The sequence below is a fragment of the Bos javanicus genome, chromosome 13 (assembly GCF_032452875.1).
Source record: "Bos javanicus breed banteng chromosome 13, ARS-OSU_banteng_1.0, whole genome shotgun sequence".
Lineage (NCBI taxonomy): Eukaryota > Metazoa > Chordata > Mammalia > Artiodactyla > Bovidae > Bos > Bos javanicus.
The window spans coordinates 72,396,149-72,416,561 of NC_083880.1; the positions used below are offsets into that span (position 1 = coordinate 72,396,149).

At 46.6% G+C, this 20,413-nt stretch overlaps 1 protein-coding gene across 8 annotated transcripts in view; it reads left to right on the forward strand.

Moving 5' to 3' along the window:
- TOX2 (TOX high mobility group box family member 2) overlaps nt 1–20,413 on the forward strand; it is a 155,493-nt gene that overhangs the window by 46,363 nt on the left and 88,717 nt on the right. For 7 of the 8 annotated variants that reach the window (XM_061437650.1, XM_061437651.1, XM_061437654.1 and 4 more), the window contains exon 2: nt 15,346–15,411. The exons of the other annotated variant lie outside the window; for it this stretch is intronic. In XM_061437650.1, coding sequence (XP_061293634.1) covers nt 15,346–15,411 — 66 coding nt within the window. The remainder of the gene's footprint in view (nt 1–15,345; nt 15,412–20,413) is intronic. 8 annotated transcript variants of the gene reach the window in all.

The window sequence follows — 20,413 nt, forward strand, 5'->3', positions numbered from 1 at the left end:
AGTGCTTTGAATGCTATGGTAAAGCGTTCTGATTTTCCCCCCACCATGGGGAAGATGGACCTTGGAGGAGAGTCACCTGGACAGAACCAGACAGGGTCCTTATCTGTCATGATCTTCACTGGCCCCTCACTGCCCAATCGAGTCTGTGCATAGTCTGTCACTGTGGAATAGATGAGTGGACACAGGAGGGCATGGAAGGTTCTGGAGAAAGATGGTGCCAGGTGCAATGCAAGGGATGGGTGAGAGCAGGGACAGCTCCTGAGGAGGGAGAGCTTATCGTTCAAGGCTGGGAGTGTGGGTTCCCCTTCCACACCCTAGAGCTGCCCACTGGCTTCAGCTTAGATGAGACTCGGGCTCATTGGGGCTGAGAACATACCTGTGGCATCTTCTGCAGTGGACGCCTGATGGGAAACCATCAAGATCATGAGCCAGGTCTGATGGGGTCCTGGCCCTGCTCTTGGACGTTCCCCTTGGACCCCGCCCTGACCCACTTCTCGGGCCCCAGCTCCCTCTAGCCACAGGCAGCACTGACAGCCCCCTGGGAACCATTCCCCCTTACAGCGGCCAAATGAAAATGTTTGTTGAAAACAACATGTGCATAATTAAAGCTTAATGAGTGCTTGTCTGTTTGGAATGTGCAATTAGATTTATAATCGAGGATGGAAGCGAGCTCCAAATGGCTTTAAATGGAGCTGAGAGAGAGGATAATTTTTGCCATAAATCTGCAGTAACGCCGACGGTATGTAAGTTACCACCAGGGGTAGAATCACAGGCCTGCCAGGCGGCCAGGCTGTGCCCACTGAACCACTCTGTCCATCAGGTTGTCCTGGCAGCTGCTGGGGGTGCTCAGTAGGGGTCTTTGAGGTGGATCTGCTCTGGGTTGGAGCTGGAGTTTTCTTGTGTCTTTCCATCGCTGAGCTCTGTGGTCTGAGCTGACAATGGGGAACTGAGGGGTTGATGCAAGTCCGGCTGCCCCGGCTACCCTAGGGGTCTTGGGCCAGGCAAGGAAACCTGCATCATCACCTTGTCACCTCTGGTCTGGAGTGTGGGTCCACATTTTGTTCTCTGCTGTATCCCAGAACTTAGAACTCACTGTGGACGGTGACTGCAGCCACGAAATTAAAAGGCAGTTGCTCCTTGGAAGGAAAGCTACGACAAACCTAGAGAGCATGTTAGAAGAAAAGACATTTTACCGACAAAGGTCCATATAGTCAAAGCTAAGATTTTTCTAGTAGTCATGTACAGATGTGAGAGTTGGACCAGAAAGAAGGCTGAGCACCAAAGAATTGATGCTTTCAAACTATCGTGCTAGAGAAGACTCTTGAGAGTTCCTTGGACAACAAAGAGATCAAACCAGTCAATTCTAAAGGAAATCAACCCTGAATATTCATTGCAGGGACTGAAGCTGAAGCTCCAATACTTTGGCCATCTGATGCAAAGAGCCAACTCATTGGAAAAGACCCTGATGCTGGGAAAGATTGAAGGCAGGAGGAGAAGGGGATGACAGAGGATGAGATGGTTGGATCACCAAGTCAATGGACATGAATTTGAACAAACTCTAGGAGATAGTGGAGGACAGGGGAGCCTGACATGCTGCAGTCCATGGGGTCAAAAAGAGTTGGACGTGACTTAGCAAGTGAACAACAGCATTTGTTGAGTGAATGAATGCCTCTGTGCCAGCCTCTTGCCTTAAACATCACTCTCCCTCTATGAGTCTCAGTTTCCCCATTTCTGAGTGGAGAATTGGATTCAGCTTTTGCTATCTCTAAGTTTCTGAGTCTGAAACTGTAGTGGCTGGGACAGCATCTTGACCAGCACTGTCCAATAGAAATATTATGCATACTGTCTATATCACTTCAATTTTTTAGTAGTCATATTTAAAAAAGGAAAAAGAAACAACTGAAATTAATAAAATATTTTAGTTAGCCCCATATACCCAAAATGTTATCACTTCAGTATGTAATCAATATAAATATATTGATGAGGCATCTTTATAGTCTTTTTTGCTATTGTTGTTCCAAGTCTTTGAGACCTGATGTGTATTTTACACATAAACACCTCTCAGTTTGGACCAGCCACATTCCAAGCGCTCATGGACTACTGCACTGTTATAGCCCAGGTCTAGAAGAAGCGAGGTTAGAGCCAGCTAGGAAGGCCCTACTTCCCTGTCTGTAAAATGGGGCAACAACTCTCATCTCCCAGAGGAGCCAAGTGCCTGGTAGCACACTCTGCCACCAAAGTTGTATTGATCACTGTCTTTTCTCACTACCTCCTAGATAGTTTTTATTGATATAACAGATGGCACCATCTTATGTGACTCTTTTTAGTGGTGAGGAGGCGGTTCCTGCAGTGACCACAGCACCAAACTTGCTCCAGAGACTCCCAGCCCCCCAGCAGGCCACATCCAAGGCATAGTCTCTCCTTCCTGGCAGACAAAGTCCCTGGCCCAGGGTCATGAGGTCACCTGCTCTGGTTCACTCAGCTTAGAAACAGTGGGGGTAGGAAGCCAGTGTGGGCTTTGGGGGTTCAGCAGCATGGAATACAGAAATCAGATTGGGCCCTTGTTGGCTGTGTGGCTTTGGATAGATCCCCTAACCTCTCTGGGCCTCAATCAGAGCCCTGGATTTCTTGGTGGGCAGAATAAGAATGTGCAAAGGACTGATAAGGAGAAAAGCTTTTTTCTTTGGAGAGAAATTGATGTTTGATATTCAGGAACAAAGCACGAAAGTCATCATCATGGGAAAAACAAACCCAATTAGACTCTCTGACAAAGAGTTTAGTTTGCAAATTTTATTTCAAATTATATATGGCAGGCGGGCACCAAATTACATATGGCAGGCAGGAAAGAATCCCACTTAAGACCTCACAGGTTTGCATGAAACCCCATTCATTTTCTTCATCTACAAAAGAGAAGCAATTATATCAACCTCCTAGGATTGTTGTTCCCATCACTTCATGGGAAATAGATGGGGAAACAGTGGAAACAGTGTCAGACTTTATTTTTTGGGGGCTCCAAAATCACTGAAGATGGTGATTGCAGCCATGAAATTAAGAGACGCTTACTCCTTGGAAGGAAAGTTATGACTAACCTGCTGCTTCTGCTACTGCTAAGTCACTTCAGTCGTGTCCGACTCTGTGCGACCCCATAGATGGCAGCCCACCAGGCTCCCCCATCCCTGGGATTCTCCAGGCAAGAACACTGGAGTGGGTTGCCATTTCCTTCTCCAATGCATGAAAGTGAAAAGTGAAAGTGAGCATATTAAAAAGCAAAGACATTACTTTGCCAACAAAGGTCCGTCTAGTCAAGGCTATGGTTTTTCCAGTGGTCATATATGGATGTGAGAGTTGGACTGTGAAGAAAGCTGAGAGCCAAAGAACTGATGCTTTTGAACGGTGGTATTGGAGAAGACTCTTGAGAGTCCCTTGGACTGCAAGGAGATCCAACCAGTCCATCCTAAAGGAGATCAGGCCTGGGTGTTCATTGGAAGGACTGATGCTAAAGCTGAAACTCCAATCCTTTGGCCACCTCATGCAAAGAGATAACTCATTGGAAAAGACCCTGATGCTGGGAGGGATTGGGGGCAGGAGGAGAAGGGGACGACAGAGGATGAGATGGCTCGATGGGCATGAGTTTGGGTAAACTCCAGGAGTTGGTGATGGACAGGGAGGCCTGGTATGCTGTGGTTCATGTGGTCACAAAGAATTGGACACGACTGAGCAACTAAACTGAACTGAAGGGTTGTTGTAAGAATTAAACAGTGTAAGTAATATATTACCTTATAAGTTATATATATGTGTGTGTGTGTGTGTGTGTAATAGCTAACAATTTTGAGTGCTTTCTCTGCACTAGGCAATGTTCTAAGCACAGAAATTTGTTTAATCCAAATGATAGTCATACACATTTTCTAGATGAGGAAGCAGAGACATAATAACTTAGTTTACAAGTTGCACAGCTTGAAAAGCCAGCAGATTTGGACCCAGGCAGCTTGGCACCCGAGCCCGTGTTTGTACCCATGGTGCCATCATCCTTCATTAAGAGACGGTGGGCCTGGACTCGAGCGTATGGGATCTGGTTGGAGTTGAGCCCAAGGCCCTCTCCCTGTCCAGTTGCATCTCTACAGGGCCTCTCTGCCCCTCCTCCACCACCTCCCCGCTCCGAGGTGTATCTCTCTGTGAGACTTCCACATAAAACCGCACTCTCCGCAGGACCCAGGGCGCAGCTGCCACATTTGCTGCCTCGTTGCTTTTGAACTGTGTTTTATCTGCGCAGAACAAGTGTTCTCACGGCCCGGTGTCGGGGCAGGCGGGAGCCGTGTAGGCTGCTTTGATTGTTTCCTCTTTAGATCTCCACGAGGCACATCTCTTGGTGTCTGCAACTGGCCGGGTTGAGGGCTGTGCATCTTTGGTCTTTGATGTGTGTCTCCGTGCAGAGGGGAGGGTCAGCAGCTTGTACACAACAACTGTTGCTTTGGTACCTAGAATCGAGGGTAGATTCGGAACTGATTGGAGAGCTATACACAAGCTACCAACCACTTTGAGCCTTGCCTTGCTCACCTCTACAATGGGGCTGGTCATGCAATTCCTTGGGAATTCTGGGGCTTTCCAATGAGATGACCAGGCATGGCTCTGGGAGGAGGTCTGAAATAGAGTAGGTGCCCACTGGCCTGTGCTCCCAGCAGCCTCAGATGTCACGTTCCCTGCTCTTTGCCTGGCCAACTCCTGTGTGTTCTCCATCATGGGGCTTCCAGGCTACCCTTTTCAGAAGATTTCTCTTGAAAGACACTTCTCTCTTCTTCCATTCTTCTATGATAACTTTATCCTACCATGGTCACATTTGTCAAAGATGAGGCTGCCATTCAATATGATGCTGAAGTCATTGCCGTACTTTGCAAAGTTAGTCTGTCCAAATCAAGCAAGAGCTGAGTTTTGTAGGGTTTGAGGAAGCATGGAGTCCTGGCATAGGGGACTTTCAGAAGCAGGAGGTTCTTGGGACAGGCTGACCGCCACCTGTGGACGTGTAGCTATGGTAGTGAGACTGTTAATTGATCTCTTGACTTTCAGAGGATGGGTGGGTGCAAAACTGTCACTGACCAATTAAGACAAGCTTTCAGACAAGGTTTTTATTTGCTCCTGTCGTGAGACAGTGGCCAAAGAATGGCCTGTGTTCGTTTCTCAGGTTTGGAGAATAGGAACGTGTTATTTGCCCAAGCTTCTCCAAAGGACTGGGGACTCCTTAGGGGCTGTGTCATTACCATTACAGGATGCCTGGTATCTGTACAATGCCAGGCACATAATCACTAGATACTAGTCAATGAACAATGACTGTTGCCCCTTCTGTGACCTCAGAATTCCTTTGCTGTTACCTCTTTTCAGGGCCCCGTGACAAGCTTTGTTTATCATAAATCCTCGATGTTGGGAGATGTGTTACTCAGTACATTGTAGGTGCTTGGTACCTGATATAAGGGCATTGACTGATTTCATTTTGCCTCAGCACATGTAAATTTGGTCTTAGACCTAAGACCACGAGTGGGAGTGAATACGAGGAAGACACGAGGGGCATGAGGTCAAAGTGGAGGGGCTCACCTTGAACAGAAGGGAGACACTTCACCTATTTAGACTAAAGGAAAGGATGTCAGGAGGGATGTGATGTTAATAAAGTAGGGGAGGGGAGAGAGTTGAGGGGATATCTGATGGCCTCCGTGACACAGGAGACATGGTTCTCTGCAAGACTGAGGGCTACTGGGGCTGATGAAGGGATAATAATCTAGCATATTATAATAAAAGATAACATCTATTAAACACTTGTCAAAAGTTATCACCATTATGAAGTATTATGTTATAGAGTATTCAGTTCAGTTCAGTTCAATTCAGTTGCTCAATCGTGTCTGACTCTTTGCAACCCCATGAACCGCAGCACGCCAGGCCTCCCTGTCCATCACTAACTCCCAGAGTTTACACAAACTCATGTCCATCGAGTCAGTGATGCCATCCAGCCATCTCATCCTCTGTCGTCCCCTTCTCCTCCTGCCCCCAATCCCTCCCAGCATCAGGGTCTTTTCCAATGAGTCATCTCTTTGCATGAGGTGGCCAAAGGATTGGAGTTTCAGCTTTAGCATCAGTCCTTCCAGTGAACACCCAGGCCTGATCTCCTTTAGGATGGACTGGTTGGATCTCCTTGCAGTCCAAGGGACTCTCAAGGGTCTTCTCCAACACCACAGTTCAAAGCATCAATTCTTCAGCTCTCAGCTTTCTTCACAGTCCAACTCTCACATCCATACATGACCATAGCTCGTATCTAATATATGATAACAGATATAAAAAACTTTTTAAGGCAGTAATAATTAACTGCCATCATTACCATTTTACAGGTGACGAAACTGAGGTAAGGAGAAGTTAAACCCAAGGTTACACACAGCTAGAAAGTGTTGAAACCAATACTTCTATTCAAGAATCAATGCTGTTGACTGGGATGTCACACCATACAGGGAAGATGAATTAAGTCCAAAGCTAACTTGAGATGGGGACTTTAAAATTGGGCCCAAGAATATGGGTTGATAGAAGCAAGCTGCACTGGTTAAGGTTGGAGTGTGTAGCCAGAAAAAAAAAAAACACCTAGAAAGAGTTGGCTTTCAGTGGGTAGAGAAAGGGAGGAGGGTGCTCCAGGCTGACGATGGGGAAATATGGGCAAGCTTCAAGATTCTGGAGGTTTCTGCAGCCTTAATGGGAGCTGAGGCTCAGGGCTGGTTGTTATGGAGGGTCCCGTATGCCAGAGCTAGTGATGTGGGGTCACTTCAGGGTTTTGATCTGAGCAGTGAAATGATTACCAAAAGATTGCTAGTGATAGCCAGGGTGGAAGGAAGATGGATTGGGTGGGAGGAAACTGAGCAGAGGACTTCTGCTGGTGATTGATCAGGAGGATGTAGGATGGAAGGGGTCCAGAGTCACCCCAGGGGAACTCTGTAGAACGTGACATCTCTCATGATGGCCAACCACCAGAGAAAGAGCAGGCTCATCCATGTGTCATGTGTTCAGTGTTGGGTGGGTTGAATTTGAGGTGCACATGAACCAAATGGGGCAATGTTCAGGGGTAAACTGTGCATTGGAATCTGGAGGCAGCTTGGCTGAAGATGAATGTTTGAGAGTGACACGTGGCAACCCTAAGAAGCCATCAGCTCAGTTCAGTTCAGTTACTCAGTCGGGTCCGAGTCTTTGTGACCCCATGGACTGCAGCATGTCAGACTTCCCTGTCCATCACCAACTCCTGGAGCTTGCTCAAGCTCATTGTCCAAAGCAAGTGTGGATAGAGGAGGAAATACCAGACTTATCTATCCCACCCACCTGTTCAACCCATTCCATCAACCCAGGCATCTCACTCGCCCATGCCAATCATCTACTTGTTTATCTCACCCACCATCCCAAGCATCTTCCTGTTACCTGTCTCTTCATACTCACTCAACCATCCCAGTTCATTCATCTATCTCTCATCCCTCTCATCTCAGCCACTCATCTGCCCATCCATCCATTCATCCCACCTTCTAATTCCATCTATCTGACCCTTGAGTCATCTCTTTGTCCACCTACTGGCCCATCTGTCCCATTCCTTCCCTAAATCACTCAACTTGCCTGACCATCCACCCATCCATTCATCCCACCCATATACCTCCCCACCATCCATCCACTCATCTTACCCATCCCAACTATTTACGTCTCTATTTACCACCAGCTGCTGGTGACTTTTGAGCACCCAGAATGTGGCTAAGTCTAAACTGAGCCATAGTGGAAGGTTAAATACACACTGGATTTCAAAGACAGTACCAAAAAAAAGACTATAAACCATCTCATTTACAATTGTTTTGTATTGATCATGCGTTGAGATCATAATGTGAATATATTGGGTTAAATAAAATGTCTTTAAAATTAATTTCACCTGTTTATGCTTTTTAAACTGTGGCTACTAGAGAATTTTATATTACACTTGTGGCTTGCTTTACATTGCTGTGGAACTGTGCTGACTTGTACCATCCATCATCCACTTATCCATCCATTTATCCATCCATCCTTCCCATCCTTCATTCCCTCCCTCCCTTTCATCCATCCATCTACACAGTTATCACATTTGTCCATTCCACAGATATTTAATTCACACCTACTATGAATCAGTGGCTCTGTGGGTCTTAAGAATAAGGAAACTGAGGCTTCAAGCAGTTACAGAGCTTGCCTGAGGTTTCACAGATGGAGCTGGCATCATCTGACTTGCAAAAATCAGGGCGTCTTGCCTTTCACCTTGCCTACCTATTTGCTAAGTTTGCTTAAAGATAGAAAGGGGATCTATCCTTTTCTTGGGGTATGTGTGGGGTGGCTGTTGGACTAGAGGACTAGCTACCCCTCTCACCAAAGGGACCACACATTTTGAGGAGAGACAGACCCTTCAGAAGCCTCTCCTTGGTGGCCGTCATGAAAGGGTTATCCTGACACATTCGCTGTTTGCAAAAATGTGGATTCTTTCAGATTCCCAAACTCATTTCCATGACAAAACTCTTGGGAAGAGAAGATGAAGGGCTGGCTTTTGCAGAACAATCTTCCAGCTGTAATGACGACTGAAGATGGCGCTGGGAAAAGGAATTATAATTAGAATATGAAATGGGGAAAATTAATCTATTCCAGTCAGTGGTAAGAGATGTTCTCCTGGCGTTTCATGGAAATTCTTAGGCCCTTGTCCCCCACCCTCCCATACACACACATATTTTTTTTTCACGTTTTAAAGTGTGCAGAAGGTTGTGTGATGTGAAAAAAGATTTTTGACTGAGGGATTGAGAAGCTGAAATATGCACAGAATTTAAGTTCCTGGGTGTCTGTGTGTGTCTCTACACGCTCATGTCATCTGTTTGTGTGCACGCTTCTGTGAGTTATGCACGGATTCAGTCGCAGATGGAGGGTGTATTTATTCGCGTCGGGCATCCCCTCCCTCCCCTGTGTGCAGACTCTAGGTGTTGTGTATGTTGTGTACCGGTCACGTAAAGGGTCTGTGCTGTGTGCACTCGTGCTTATGTTCCGGACACCTTTGTCTGGGACGGTTGGTGTTACCCATGCTGGGGTACGTGTGTAACTGAGTGGTGTCTTGAACACTCTGTGGTGTGAGCTGGGCCCCCTGCCAGTTTGTGTTGCATACGTTGTCGCCGTGCTTGGGCACACTCGTGCATCACGTACCTGTGTGTCCATGAACTCACAGCGTCACCGCTGTACGCTGGGTGTCCATGCGGGCGCTTTGGAGCTTTTCTGTGCACGTGGAGGAGGTGGCTCTGCTGTGTCCAGGCTTTGCGACATCTCCCCTTCACCCTGGGGGCCAAGCCAGGGGAGCCCGGGGGGTCTCAGGGGCCCCTCCCCTCCTTCCTTTCCCCTACAAGGGCTCAGAGGTGGTGGAACACTGGACAGAGGCTGGCAGAGAACAGAGCCCCCAAACCACCCACTTGGGGCCCTCTTTTCACAGCTGCTAAGTAGCCAGTCCCAATCCTGTGTTCTAGGGCACCATGCAAAGCAACCAGTGGGAAACCCAGCAGAGGCTGACCCAACCCTGCCTTGGGAACTTCTGCCAAATTCTCAGATTTTCCTTGAAGCAGGAAACAAGCTTTACTCTGACACATGGCTGCTCTTTCTTGTTTGAATAAAGGGCAAGTGAATAAGCCCACTTGAGGGGACTCTGATGACCTCATGGGAATCCCCTGCCCAACCCCTGGCACGCATACCTCAAAATCTAGGATCCCTGCTGCTCTTCCCAGCGTCGTTCCCCACTGCTCACCGTGGGTAGGTCCTCCCTGCATGAACCACAAACACATACTCATCAGATCCCTATTATGTGCCAGGCCCTGAAGAATGACTGGTTATATCTGGGGAGGGGGGCTGCAGCCAGGCCGTGATTCCTGCTGCCAAGGAGCGTACACGCTCATGGGAGAGACCAAGCCCAAGAAGCAAACAGACCACTGCTGTGTAGTGTCTCCCTGACTGTGTGATCTTGGACAACTGTTTATCTTCTCAGCTTATTTCCATGGTTTGAAACGTTGGTAGCTGTTGTTGTTGTTTTAGTCACTCAATTGTGTCCAACTCTTTGCAGCTCCATGGACTGTAGCCTACCAGGCTCCTCTGTCCATGGGATTCTCCAGGCAAGAATGCTGGAGTGAGTTGCCATTTCCTTCTTCAGGGGATCTTCCCCACCCAGAGATCGAACCTGAGTCTCCTGCATTGGCAGGTGGATTCTTTACCACTGAGCCACCAGGGAAGCCCAAAATGTTGGTTGTTGAAAAAGCTAAATGAGTTCTTTTATGAAAAGCATTTTGCTTGGTGCCAAGTATATTCATTCATTCACCCAATGAACAGACACTCATCAAGTATTTGTTCATCGCCTGCTGTACATGTTGGGGAGCAGGGCTGGGGTGGGGAGAGAGAGCAGACCAGGGTGGCTCTGTTCTAGCCAGGAGTTAATAAATGGGATATTACGCAGAGTTTGGGGGCATATCTTTTAACCTACATTAAAAGATATGCCCTGTATCTTTAACATACACCATACTGTTTGATGACTATTGCTTTATAGAATGTTTCAAATACCTTGTTAAATTTAGTCCCCTCAGACTAAAGACTGTGGCTTAGTTTACACTTGCCAATACAGGGAACAAGGGTTTAGTCCCTGGTCTGGGAAGACTCCACAGGCCGTGGGTTGACTAAGCCCATGCACCGCACCTATGGAGCCTGCATTCTGGGGCCTCTGTGCCTCAACTACTGAAACCCGCATGCCTGAGGCCATGCTCTGCGACAAGAGAAACCACTGCAAGGAGAAACCCGTGCACTGCCACTAGAGAAAGCCCAGCAACAAAGACCCACCTAACCCAAACTATCCCAAAGAAAGGCAATGCCAAAGAACGCTCAAACTACGGCACAATTGCACTCATCTCACACGCTAGTAAATTCTCCAAGCCAGGCTTCAACAATACGTGAACTGTGAACTTCCAGATGTTCAAGCTGGTTTTGGAAAAGGCAGAGGAACCAGAGATCAAATTGCCAACATCCGCTGGATCATTGAAAAAGCAAGAGAGTTCCAGAAAAAACATCTATTTCTGCTTTATTGACTATGCTAAAGCCTTTAACTGTGTGGATCACCACAAACTGTGGAAAATTCTGAAAGAGCTGGGAATACCAGACCACCTGACCTGCTTCTTTAGAAATCTGTATACAGATCAGGAAATAACAGTTAGAACTGGACATGGAACAACAGGCTGGTTCCAAATAGGAAAAGGAGTATGTCAAGGCTGTATATTGTCACCCTGCTTATTTAACTTATATATAGAGTACATCATGAGAAACACTGGGCTGGATGAAGCACAAGCTGGAATCAAGATTGCCAGGAGAAATATCAATAACCTCAGATATGCAGATGACACCACCCTTATGGCAAAAAGCGAAGAGGAACTAAAGAGCCTCTTGATGAAAGTCAAAGAGGAGAGTAAAAAAGTTGGCTTAAAGCTCAACATTCAGAAAACTAAGATCATGGCATCCAGTCCCATCACTTCATGGCAAATAGATGGGAAAACGGTGGAAACAGTGACAGACTTTATTTTGGGGGGCTCCAAAATCACTGCAGATGATGACTGCAGCCATGAAATTAAAAGACACTTACTCCTTGGAAGGAAAGTTATGAGCAACCTAGATAGCATATTGAAAAGCAGAGACATTACTTTGCCAACAAAGGTCCATCTAGCCAAGGCTGTGGTTTTTCCAGTAGTCATGTATGGATGTGAGAGTTGGACTGTGAAGAAAGCTGAGTGCCGAAGAACTGATGCTTTTGAACTGTGGTGTTGGAGAAAACTCTTGAGGGTCCCTTGGACTGCAAGGAGATCCAACCAGTCCATCCTAAAGGAAAGCAGTCCTGAATATTCATTGGAAGGACTGATGTTGAAGCTGAAACTCCAGTACTTTGGCCACCTGATGCAAAGAACTAACTCATTTGAAAAGACCCTGATGCTGGGAAAGATTGAGGGTGGGAGGAGAAGGGGACGACAGAGGATGAAGTGGTTGGATGGCATCACTGACTCAGTGGACATGGGTTTGCGTAAACTTTGGGAGTTGGTGATGGACAGGGAGGCCTGGCGTGCTGCAGTCCATGGGGTCACAAAGAGTCAGACACACCTGAGCAACTGAACTGAACTGAACTGAACGAAAAATAAATAAAAATTTTAAAAGATATTTCATTATTATTTAATTATTTAAAAATTTTAGTCCCCTTCCACTTCCCTGACCCCATGGACTTGCCAGAATACTGGAGTGTGTAGCCTTTCCCTTCTCCAGGGGATTTTCCCAACCCAGGAATTGAATCCAGGTCTCCGGCATTGCAAGAGATTCTTTACCAGCTGAGTCACAAAGGAAGCCCTCTTTCTTTTAGAACATACTTATCAATTATGTGTGATTTTTAGAATGGTCTAATTTTTATCAAAGAGTAAATATCGGACCACGGTGACCTATCAGATAGAACTTAGGAGCTTTCGTTGAGAACTCTCTATGCTGCCCAAGTCATAGTCCTATCCTTGATACCAGTCTTATCGGGCATTGGGGGCTTGGGAAACCATCAGGACACGGTTCCAGCCTTCACGCTGCTCCATTCTGGGCAGAGGACAGATGGAGAGACAATCTAGGTTGTTAGAGGGACAGCCAAAGGAAATGAAAGCAGTGATGTCCAGCCTCTTGCAGAAGGTGGTTTCTGAGCAGAGACTTGAAGCCTGAACTCCGTATGATGGATGAAGCCCTGCATTTGGGGTCATGCTCAGACTCTAGACACAGCACAGCCTTTTCTTTTGTGAATCCAGCAGTCACTGAAGGACTGTCCATCCCTGTGTTGGGAAGGCACTTGGGTATAAGTCCTAATGCCACTGCCCTGATGAAAAGATTGGCCTGGTAAAAGACAATGCAAGCGGTTGCTTCATTCATTCATTCAAGAAGCATTTATTGAGTGTCTGTTCCGTGTCGGGTGCTAGTCTAGATATTTGGGAGGCATCATCAGTGTACAGAAAGACTAAGACCCCTTGGCCTCGAGGGCCCTTCATTTTCATAGGGGAAATCCAACTGTGAGCAATGAATGTGGTAAATAAGTAAATTACATAGAAAGCTAGAAGGTGACGGGGCGATGGAACAATGAACAAGGGTGAGCAGGACAGGGGGAGTCGGGCGTGCTGGGCTTTGGAGCCCACCGAGATCGGAGGCTGGTGTCTGAGCCAGTTTGTTATGAAAACCTCTCTGAGCAAAGAGGGTCTGGATGAACTGATGATTGCAGGAATGTGGGCTTTTCCAACCTCCGTATGGACCGCTTGGTGATGTCCATCCAAATTACAGATGCACCCACAGTTGGATGCAGCAATTATTCAGACTAATCCTACAGATAGACTCACACCCCTGCAAAATGACGGATATACAAAAATATTCACCAGAGCAATGTGGAATAGCACAAACCTGGAAACAACTCAATTGCCCATTTGCTCAAGTAGTTCAATATATATGTTATAGCCATGCTAGGGCATACCAGAAGACAAAACTATGATCTGAGAGAAAATACTTTCCAGGATGTGTTGCTAGGAGAAATATAAGGTGTGAAATGGTGTGTATAGAACATTGTCATTTATAGAAAAGAAGTGACTCTAATGTATTTCAGGGACTCTCTCTGAAAGGATATGGAAAGCTGGTAGATGCAGTGATTATCTCTGGAGAGGGGCAGTGGATGCCTGGGAGGTGGGGGCAGGCGACTTTTCATTCTGTTGCTCTTTGTGTACTTTGGGAATTTTAAATCATGTGAATATAACCTAATAAAAAATTCTTTTCAATTACAATAAAATGGACAGCTGGTGTTGGTACTCCACCCAGATCTCTTTATTGTCCAGCACAGCTGGACAATATTGTCCCCCATCTGCTGTGAAAGTATTAGTTGCTCAGTTGTGTCCGACTCTTTGTGACCCCATGGACTGTAGCCCACCAGGCTCCTCTGCCCATGGAATTCTCCAGACAGGAATACTGGAGTGGGTTGCCTTTCCCTTCTCCAAGGGATCTTCCCGACCCAGGGTTTGAACCTCGCTCTCCTGCATTGCAGACAGATTCTTTACCGTCTGAGCCACCAGGGATGAGTACAGGCTGAAAATGGCTCACAGCTGGCACAGTTCCCTGGAAAAATATCCTTGGCCAAATGGGGGCCACCCTTCTCAGGTGATGACTCCCTTCTGCCCCTTAAGCCGCCACCAATGACTGACATATATGGGTTACAGAAGCCCCACCCCTGGTTTCATGCAGGAACAACTCTGCGGTACCAGCCATGCCCTGGAGCAAGCTTGTGGTGGGATAAGCCTACAGCAAGCCTCCCACTGGGGCTCCCTCCTTGCTTAGCTCCTTCCCGTACCCTATCCTGATCCCTCCCTCCCTTACAGGTTATTGCTAAAGCACACTTCTCAAAGATCACATGCCTTTGAATCCTTGTCTCAAGCTCTGTAGAGAACCCGATCCCAGAGGCTTGTCTCAAGTGAAGGGAGCTGGAATGGAGCCAAGCGCTTTGCACTTTCCGGGGCAGCGTCCCCTGGAGAGAGGTTTACTGTTGTCAGCCCCTTTTGACAGATGAGGCACCTCTGGAGTGCAGTCTCCAGCACAAGATCACACACCTTGAGAAAGGGGAGCCAGCTACTCCAGAGCCCCTGCTTCTCCAGCTACACCTGCTCCCTCTTGCAGACGAATTTTCCCAAATCCAGCCTTGGCAGCATCTCAAAACACAGGGTTGTAGTTCCTGTACCTGGTTTCTACCACGGTCCTCAGTGCCCGTGGTCAGGGACGGCATGGGAGGCCAGGGTAAGGGGACAGAGCCCTTTGGGATGGTCATTCCTGGAGGATGGGACGGGGGCAGGCTGTCCTGATCCCAGGGCTCTGGAGATCTTGGCCTCCCTCCAGCATGTGGAATTCCAGCTCTAGCTGAAAGCCTGATGTCATTTTGGCCAGGAGAAATATTTGCATACTTCCAGAGATGGGGAGCTCAGTACCTGACAAAGCCATCTGTCACATCTATGAACAAGGTGTAAAGGGCAGAAGGGTATTCCTCTCTGTATCCTGAGTGTGATGAACCCAAACTATGGAGGTCATGAAATAAGGACACTTCCTTCTACCCTAGAGGGAGCTCTGCTGAAATGGAGACTGGGCATCTTGGGTTCAATCTTTGCTTCTCTGGGGTCCAGCCTTTTCCCCTCAGCACTATAGTCCCCTGACCTCCTCGGGCTTCTCCTGGGCCCTTCCGGAGAACATTTTCATCAGAGCTGCCTCTCTGTTTCTCTGTTCCAGTTTGATGGTGAGAGTGCCTACGTGGGGATGAGTGACGGAAACCCAGAGCTCCTATCAACCAGCCAGGTGGGTGCCCAGCCTCCCTTGGGCTGCTGGAGCTGAGCTGCTCCCAGGGCGGGGTGGCAGGGGTGCAGAGCTGGAGGCATAGCCCACTACTGTCCTCTCTCAGAATGATCAAGAATATCAATTGATTGTTAACATCCAGTTGTTGTAGATGTTATATAACATCTAATTGTTAGGGACTTCCCTGATGGTCCAGTGGTTAAGACTCTGTACTTCCAATGCAGGGGGCATGGGTTCAGTCCCCAGTTGAAGAGCTAAGATCCCAGATGCCTTGCATGCAGCAAAAAATTTAAAAAACAAAAAACATGTAATTGTTAAGAGGCCTGTCTAAATCATAGATGTCATTGTTCTTGTACTGGTGACTTTCCAAATTAGACTATAATTGTTTAACAGGGAAAAAAAAGCCTTTATAAGCTTTTTTGAACCAAGTCTATAAACTTCTGATTTTTTTTAGAAAGTAATGTCGATTGAGTTTTCCTTCAAATGGACAAACTGGGACTATAGTGTTTCCTGTAAATCAACTACCTGTCTACTCTTGGCATCATTGAAAACTTGATAAAACTCGAAACATATTGTCTACACTCTCCACGCACAGAGGGGAGATTTTCAGCACCAACGAATACACATGTCACATGCCCCTGGTGGCCCTGCCTCTTACTGCCACACAGCAGCCATGGGGACAGGTGCTGGTGTGGAGGCACTCACACCCATGCATCAGCTTTCAGGGTTCTTCTGTCTACCTGGCGTCGTCTCATGCTCTGGGGAGGGTTGTGGACATGGAGGAAAGGGAAGAGAGTGGAGGCTTCCTGGGCAGCTTTTCTTGGTGGGGATGGGAGCTGAGTCATCCCAGGGAAGACCAGCCCTAGGCCCAGTCCAGCCCGCTGTGAGTCCCAGACACCAGTTGGACAGATTTTCCACTGTCAGCCTGGTCTCTCTCAGCCAGGAGCATCCTCAGTCTAGACTCAGATGCCACAGAGGGTCCTCACTGCAGTCTGGGACCCCAAGGAGGGTCCTGCAAAGATCCTGGAAGATGCTTCCCAGTGGTGCCTCCAGGGTGGCAGCAGCTCGGGCTGCTGGATGGAGGATGAAGGGGTTTCGTAGCCGTTGACAAACGTGAGGGATCTGGGAGACAAGCCTGCCCCTAGAGCTGCTGTGCCCTCTCTGGCTGTGTAATCATGGCAGTCATGGCAGTTGGGTGGCTGGGGTCACATTTTCCAGCCGGAGAAACAGAAGCCTATTAATTCACAAATATTTATGTGCTATGCTACGTGAGAGGTCCTAGTGGGGACACAGATGAGAAAGACATGGGCTTGTGGCTCTTGGGGAACACTACTGACAAGGAAAGAGACTATGTCTCAGTGTGGCGTGGAAACTCTGTTACAGGGCGCTGGAGCCCACACCCACCCTGACCCCCACCCCACCCCACCCCCGCCATTGCAGCAGGGCGCTGGTGGGCCCACATGCCATCCCCTTCTCTGGTCTGTGACCATGTGAGCACCAGCGGGGCTGCTGAAAAGCTGCCTTTATATTGCACTGACAAGCTGCAAGAACTGGTGGGTAAGACTCCAGTCCTGGAAATGCCCATTTTGGAAGAAATCACAGAAGTCATTTAATTGTCCATAATTGGAAATGTGGTTAGTTCAAAAGCCAGAGCTTACTCCTGAACCTTTTATCTGAGTCCTTTCACAGTGTTTTGATTTGTCGTTGCTCAGTCGTGTCCGACTCTTTGCGACCCCATGGACTGCAGCACACCAGGCTTTCCTGTCCTTCACCATTTCTTGGAGCTTACTCAAACTCCTGTCCGTTGAGTTGGTGATGCCATCCAACCATCTCATCCTCTGTGGTCCCCTTCTCCTCCTGCCTTCAATCTTTCCTGGCATCAGGGTCTTTTGCAGTGAGTCAGTTCTTCACATCAGGTGGCCAAAGTACTGGAGCTTCAGCTTTGGATTGCGTTTTGTTAACATCCTGACTCAGAACTGTGCTATGCTGGAGTCTGCTCTGGCTCCGTCCCTAATGGAGAGGGTTGGTACTGCACTTTCACCGAGAAGGGCAAGTGAGACTCAGGAGCTCTGTGTCTGCTCTAGGCTTGAGCAGAGGGGCACAGTCCCTCAAAGGGGAACTGCAGGACAAATAAACGTGGTTATTTCAACTGGCTTTCACGACAGCTTTGAGAAGTGTCATGAAAAAGTAAGATGTTACCATTAACCCCATTTCATAGATCAGGCAACTGAGGCTCTAGGATGTTGACTGACTCAGCCAGGGAGCGGTAGAGATGGAATTTGAATCTGCACGGCTAGAACTCAAAGCTCCGAGTCCCTTACTGTGTTTATGGAGAGCTCCGTTCCCACCTCAAGGCTATTTTCAACTTGCTTCAGCCTAAATGTCACTTACTTACAGAGCTCTTTGTGAGCCCCAAATCCAAGTAGGTCCCTTCTCCATTATTCTTTCTCATGGTACCTCGTCCTTTTAGTTCACAGCGTTTGTCACTGTGGATTTTGCTTATTTGCATAATGACTTGGTTAACATCTGATTTCCACCCTAGACTGTGACCTCACTGAGGGAAGGATCTGGTCTCTCTTATTCTTTGTTGTGCCTTCCTACTGGGCCATACTGCCTGGCACAAAGGAGGCATTCAGGAAACACTTATGTAATGAATGCATTCCTTAACAGTGGAACAATGTGGCTGGATTCCCTAAGGGTCCTTCCTGGTCTCATGCACTGTTGCTCAGAGAGTCTCCCTAACTTAGAACTTTATAAAGGAGATAACAGGATTCCCAGAGTCCATATGGTGGTGTGAGCCAACCTTGAGACGAGCAGACTTAGCAATTACAGTCTAGACTTCTTAAAGTGTACCAGTTAGCTTAACTTGCACACCCCACCCCCCAAATTTAGTGGCTTAAAACAACAAATATTCATCTAATTCATGATTCCATGGCTTGGAAGTTTGGTTGAGTTCAGCTGGGTGGCTCTTCTGGTCATGGCTAGGATCATTTAAGTGCAACAGTCAGCAGCCAGGTAGGCTCTTAGCTAATTGTTATGGGGGACTCCCTTCTACTTCAGATGGTCTCTCCTGCTGCAGCAGGCTAGACCAAATTTGTTTACATGGTGGGAGAAGGGTTCCCTGAGCAGCAAGAGCCATAGCTGCGTGACCTCTTGAAGGCTGGCATATGACTACTTCTAGCACATGCTGTTGATCAAAGCAAGTCACAGGGTCAGTTTAGAGTTAAGAAATGAGGAAATAGACTCTGTTGATGGGAAGCACTGCAAAGTAATATGGTCTTTTAACAAACTATCACATGTGGGAAACATGTGGGATGTAGTACATGCTAATTTTACTTAAAAATAAAAATAAGACCTGCAGCTCCAGTGGTTTGGTAGGGTTCCACTAACCTCTAGTTCTTTTTGTTTTATGAAGTATAGTTTATTTACATTGCTGTGTTAGTTTCAGGTGTATAGAAAAGTGATTTGGTTATTTTGTGCATACATATACACATATATATGTACATATATTCTTTTTCAGATTCTTTTCCATGGTAAGTTATTACTAGCTATTGAATATAGTTCCCTGTATTATCCAGTAGGTCCTGTTGTTTATCTGTTTTATATATAGCAGTGTGTATCTGCTAATCCCAACCTCCTAGTTTATCCCTCATTCCTTTTCCCCTTTGGTAACCTTACATGTGTTTTCTGTGTCTGTGAGTCTGTTTCTGTTTTATGAATAAGTTCATTTGTGTCAATTTTTTTAGATTCCACGTGTAAGTGATATCATAAGATATTTGTCTTTGTCTGGCTTACTTCACTGCAGAGTGTTATTCTCTAGGTCCATCCATGACTCTGCAAGTGGCAATATTTCATTCTTTTTATCGCTGCATAATATTCATTTTATATATATATATATATATATAGACACATATATATACACACCATATCTTTATCTATTCATCTGTTGAATAGATGAAGGACATCTATTGAATAGGACAAGGCCTCTAGGTCTTAATGGCAAAAGTTCTGTGTCTTTCCTTCCAGTCTTTTCCTTGGAATGCTTGCTTGAACCCACACATGCACATTTGTACCTGAGAACCAGTCATGGTGCGTGGTCTTATCAACTGTAGGAATTGTATTGTCCCAGTTATCAAGGCATGGACATAAACATGTGGGTTAACAAAGGCCTCATAGCTAATAGAGGATTCAGAGGATAAACACTTGAAATGGCATGAAATGCATTTATAAATATGTTATAATAATTGTATTTATATGTATAAAATAAATTTTATTTACATTGTATTATTATAAATACAACTGTATTTTATAAATACAGTTAAATACAAGCGTCATCTATTTACCAAGTGTTTATTGGGCACTTATTATGTGCAAAAGCTCTAGGTGTAAGCAGGAAGCTATTTCTAGATGTTTCCTTTCAGAAAGTCCAATTTCATCATGTTAAAAACCTTGCTCTTTAAGGTAACCTTCTGCTGAAACATGGTATTCCTTATCTCTGTACCTGAGACAGAGGTTCCTACAGGATGTATATTAGCCAACTGTGTCCCCTCGTAAAACCTTTCAAACTGGTTCTCATAGGCTTGAAGTTTCTTTTGTAAATCTATGCTTCATTGTTTGCTTTTTTGCAAGTCTACAAAATTCCTGAATAGCAGCTTTAGTTTCCATATATTATCCCTTTTCCTCCCTCCCTTGAGGACCTTGAGTTTCTTTGCTACTAGACTTTCCTGGGTGGTCTGAGCCTGAGATACAGTAGTCAGACATAATTTCTGGCCCATCAGTAGCTTCTGGGGGTGGCGGGCCTGGTAGAGATCAGCTCTTCCCCATCCTGAGAGGATACCCCATTGAAGAGTTACAGGGATTGATTGTTCCTGATCAAGTGACCCGGAAAGAGTTTCCCTCTTCCTGGGATGAGAGTGAGGAGGAAAAGAACTGGGCTTGGATCTTAGCAGACCTGGATTCAGATTTCCATATACCAGATTTCTTGATTACCAAAAATTCCAAATTT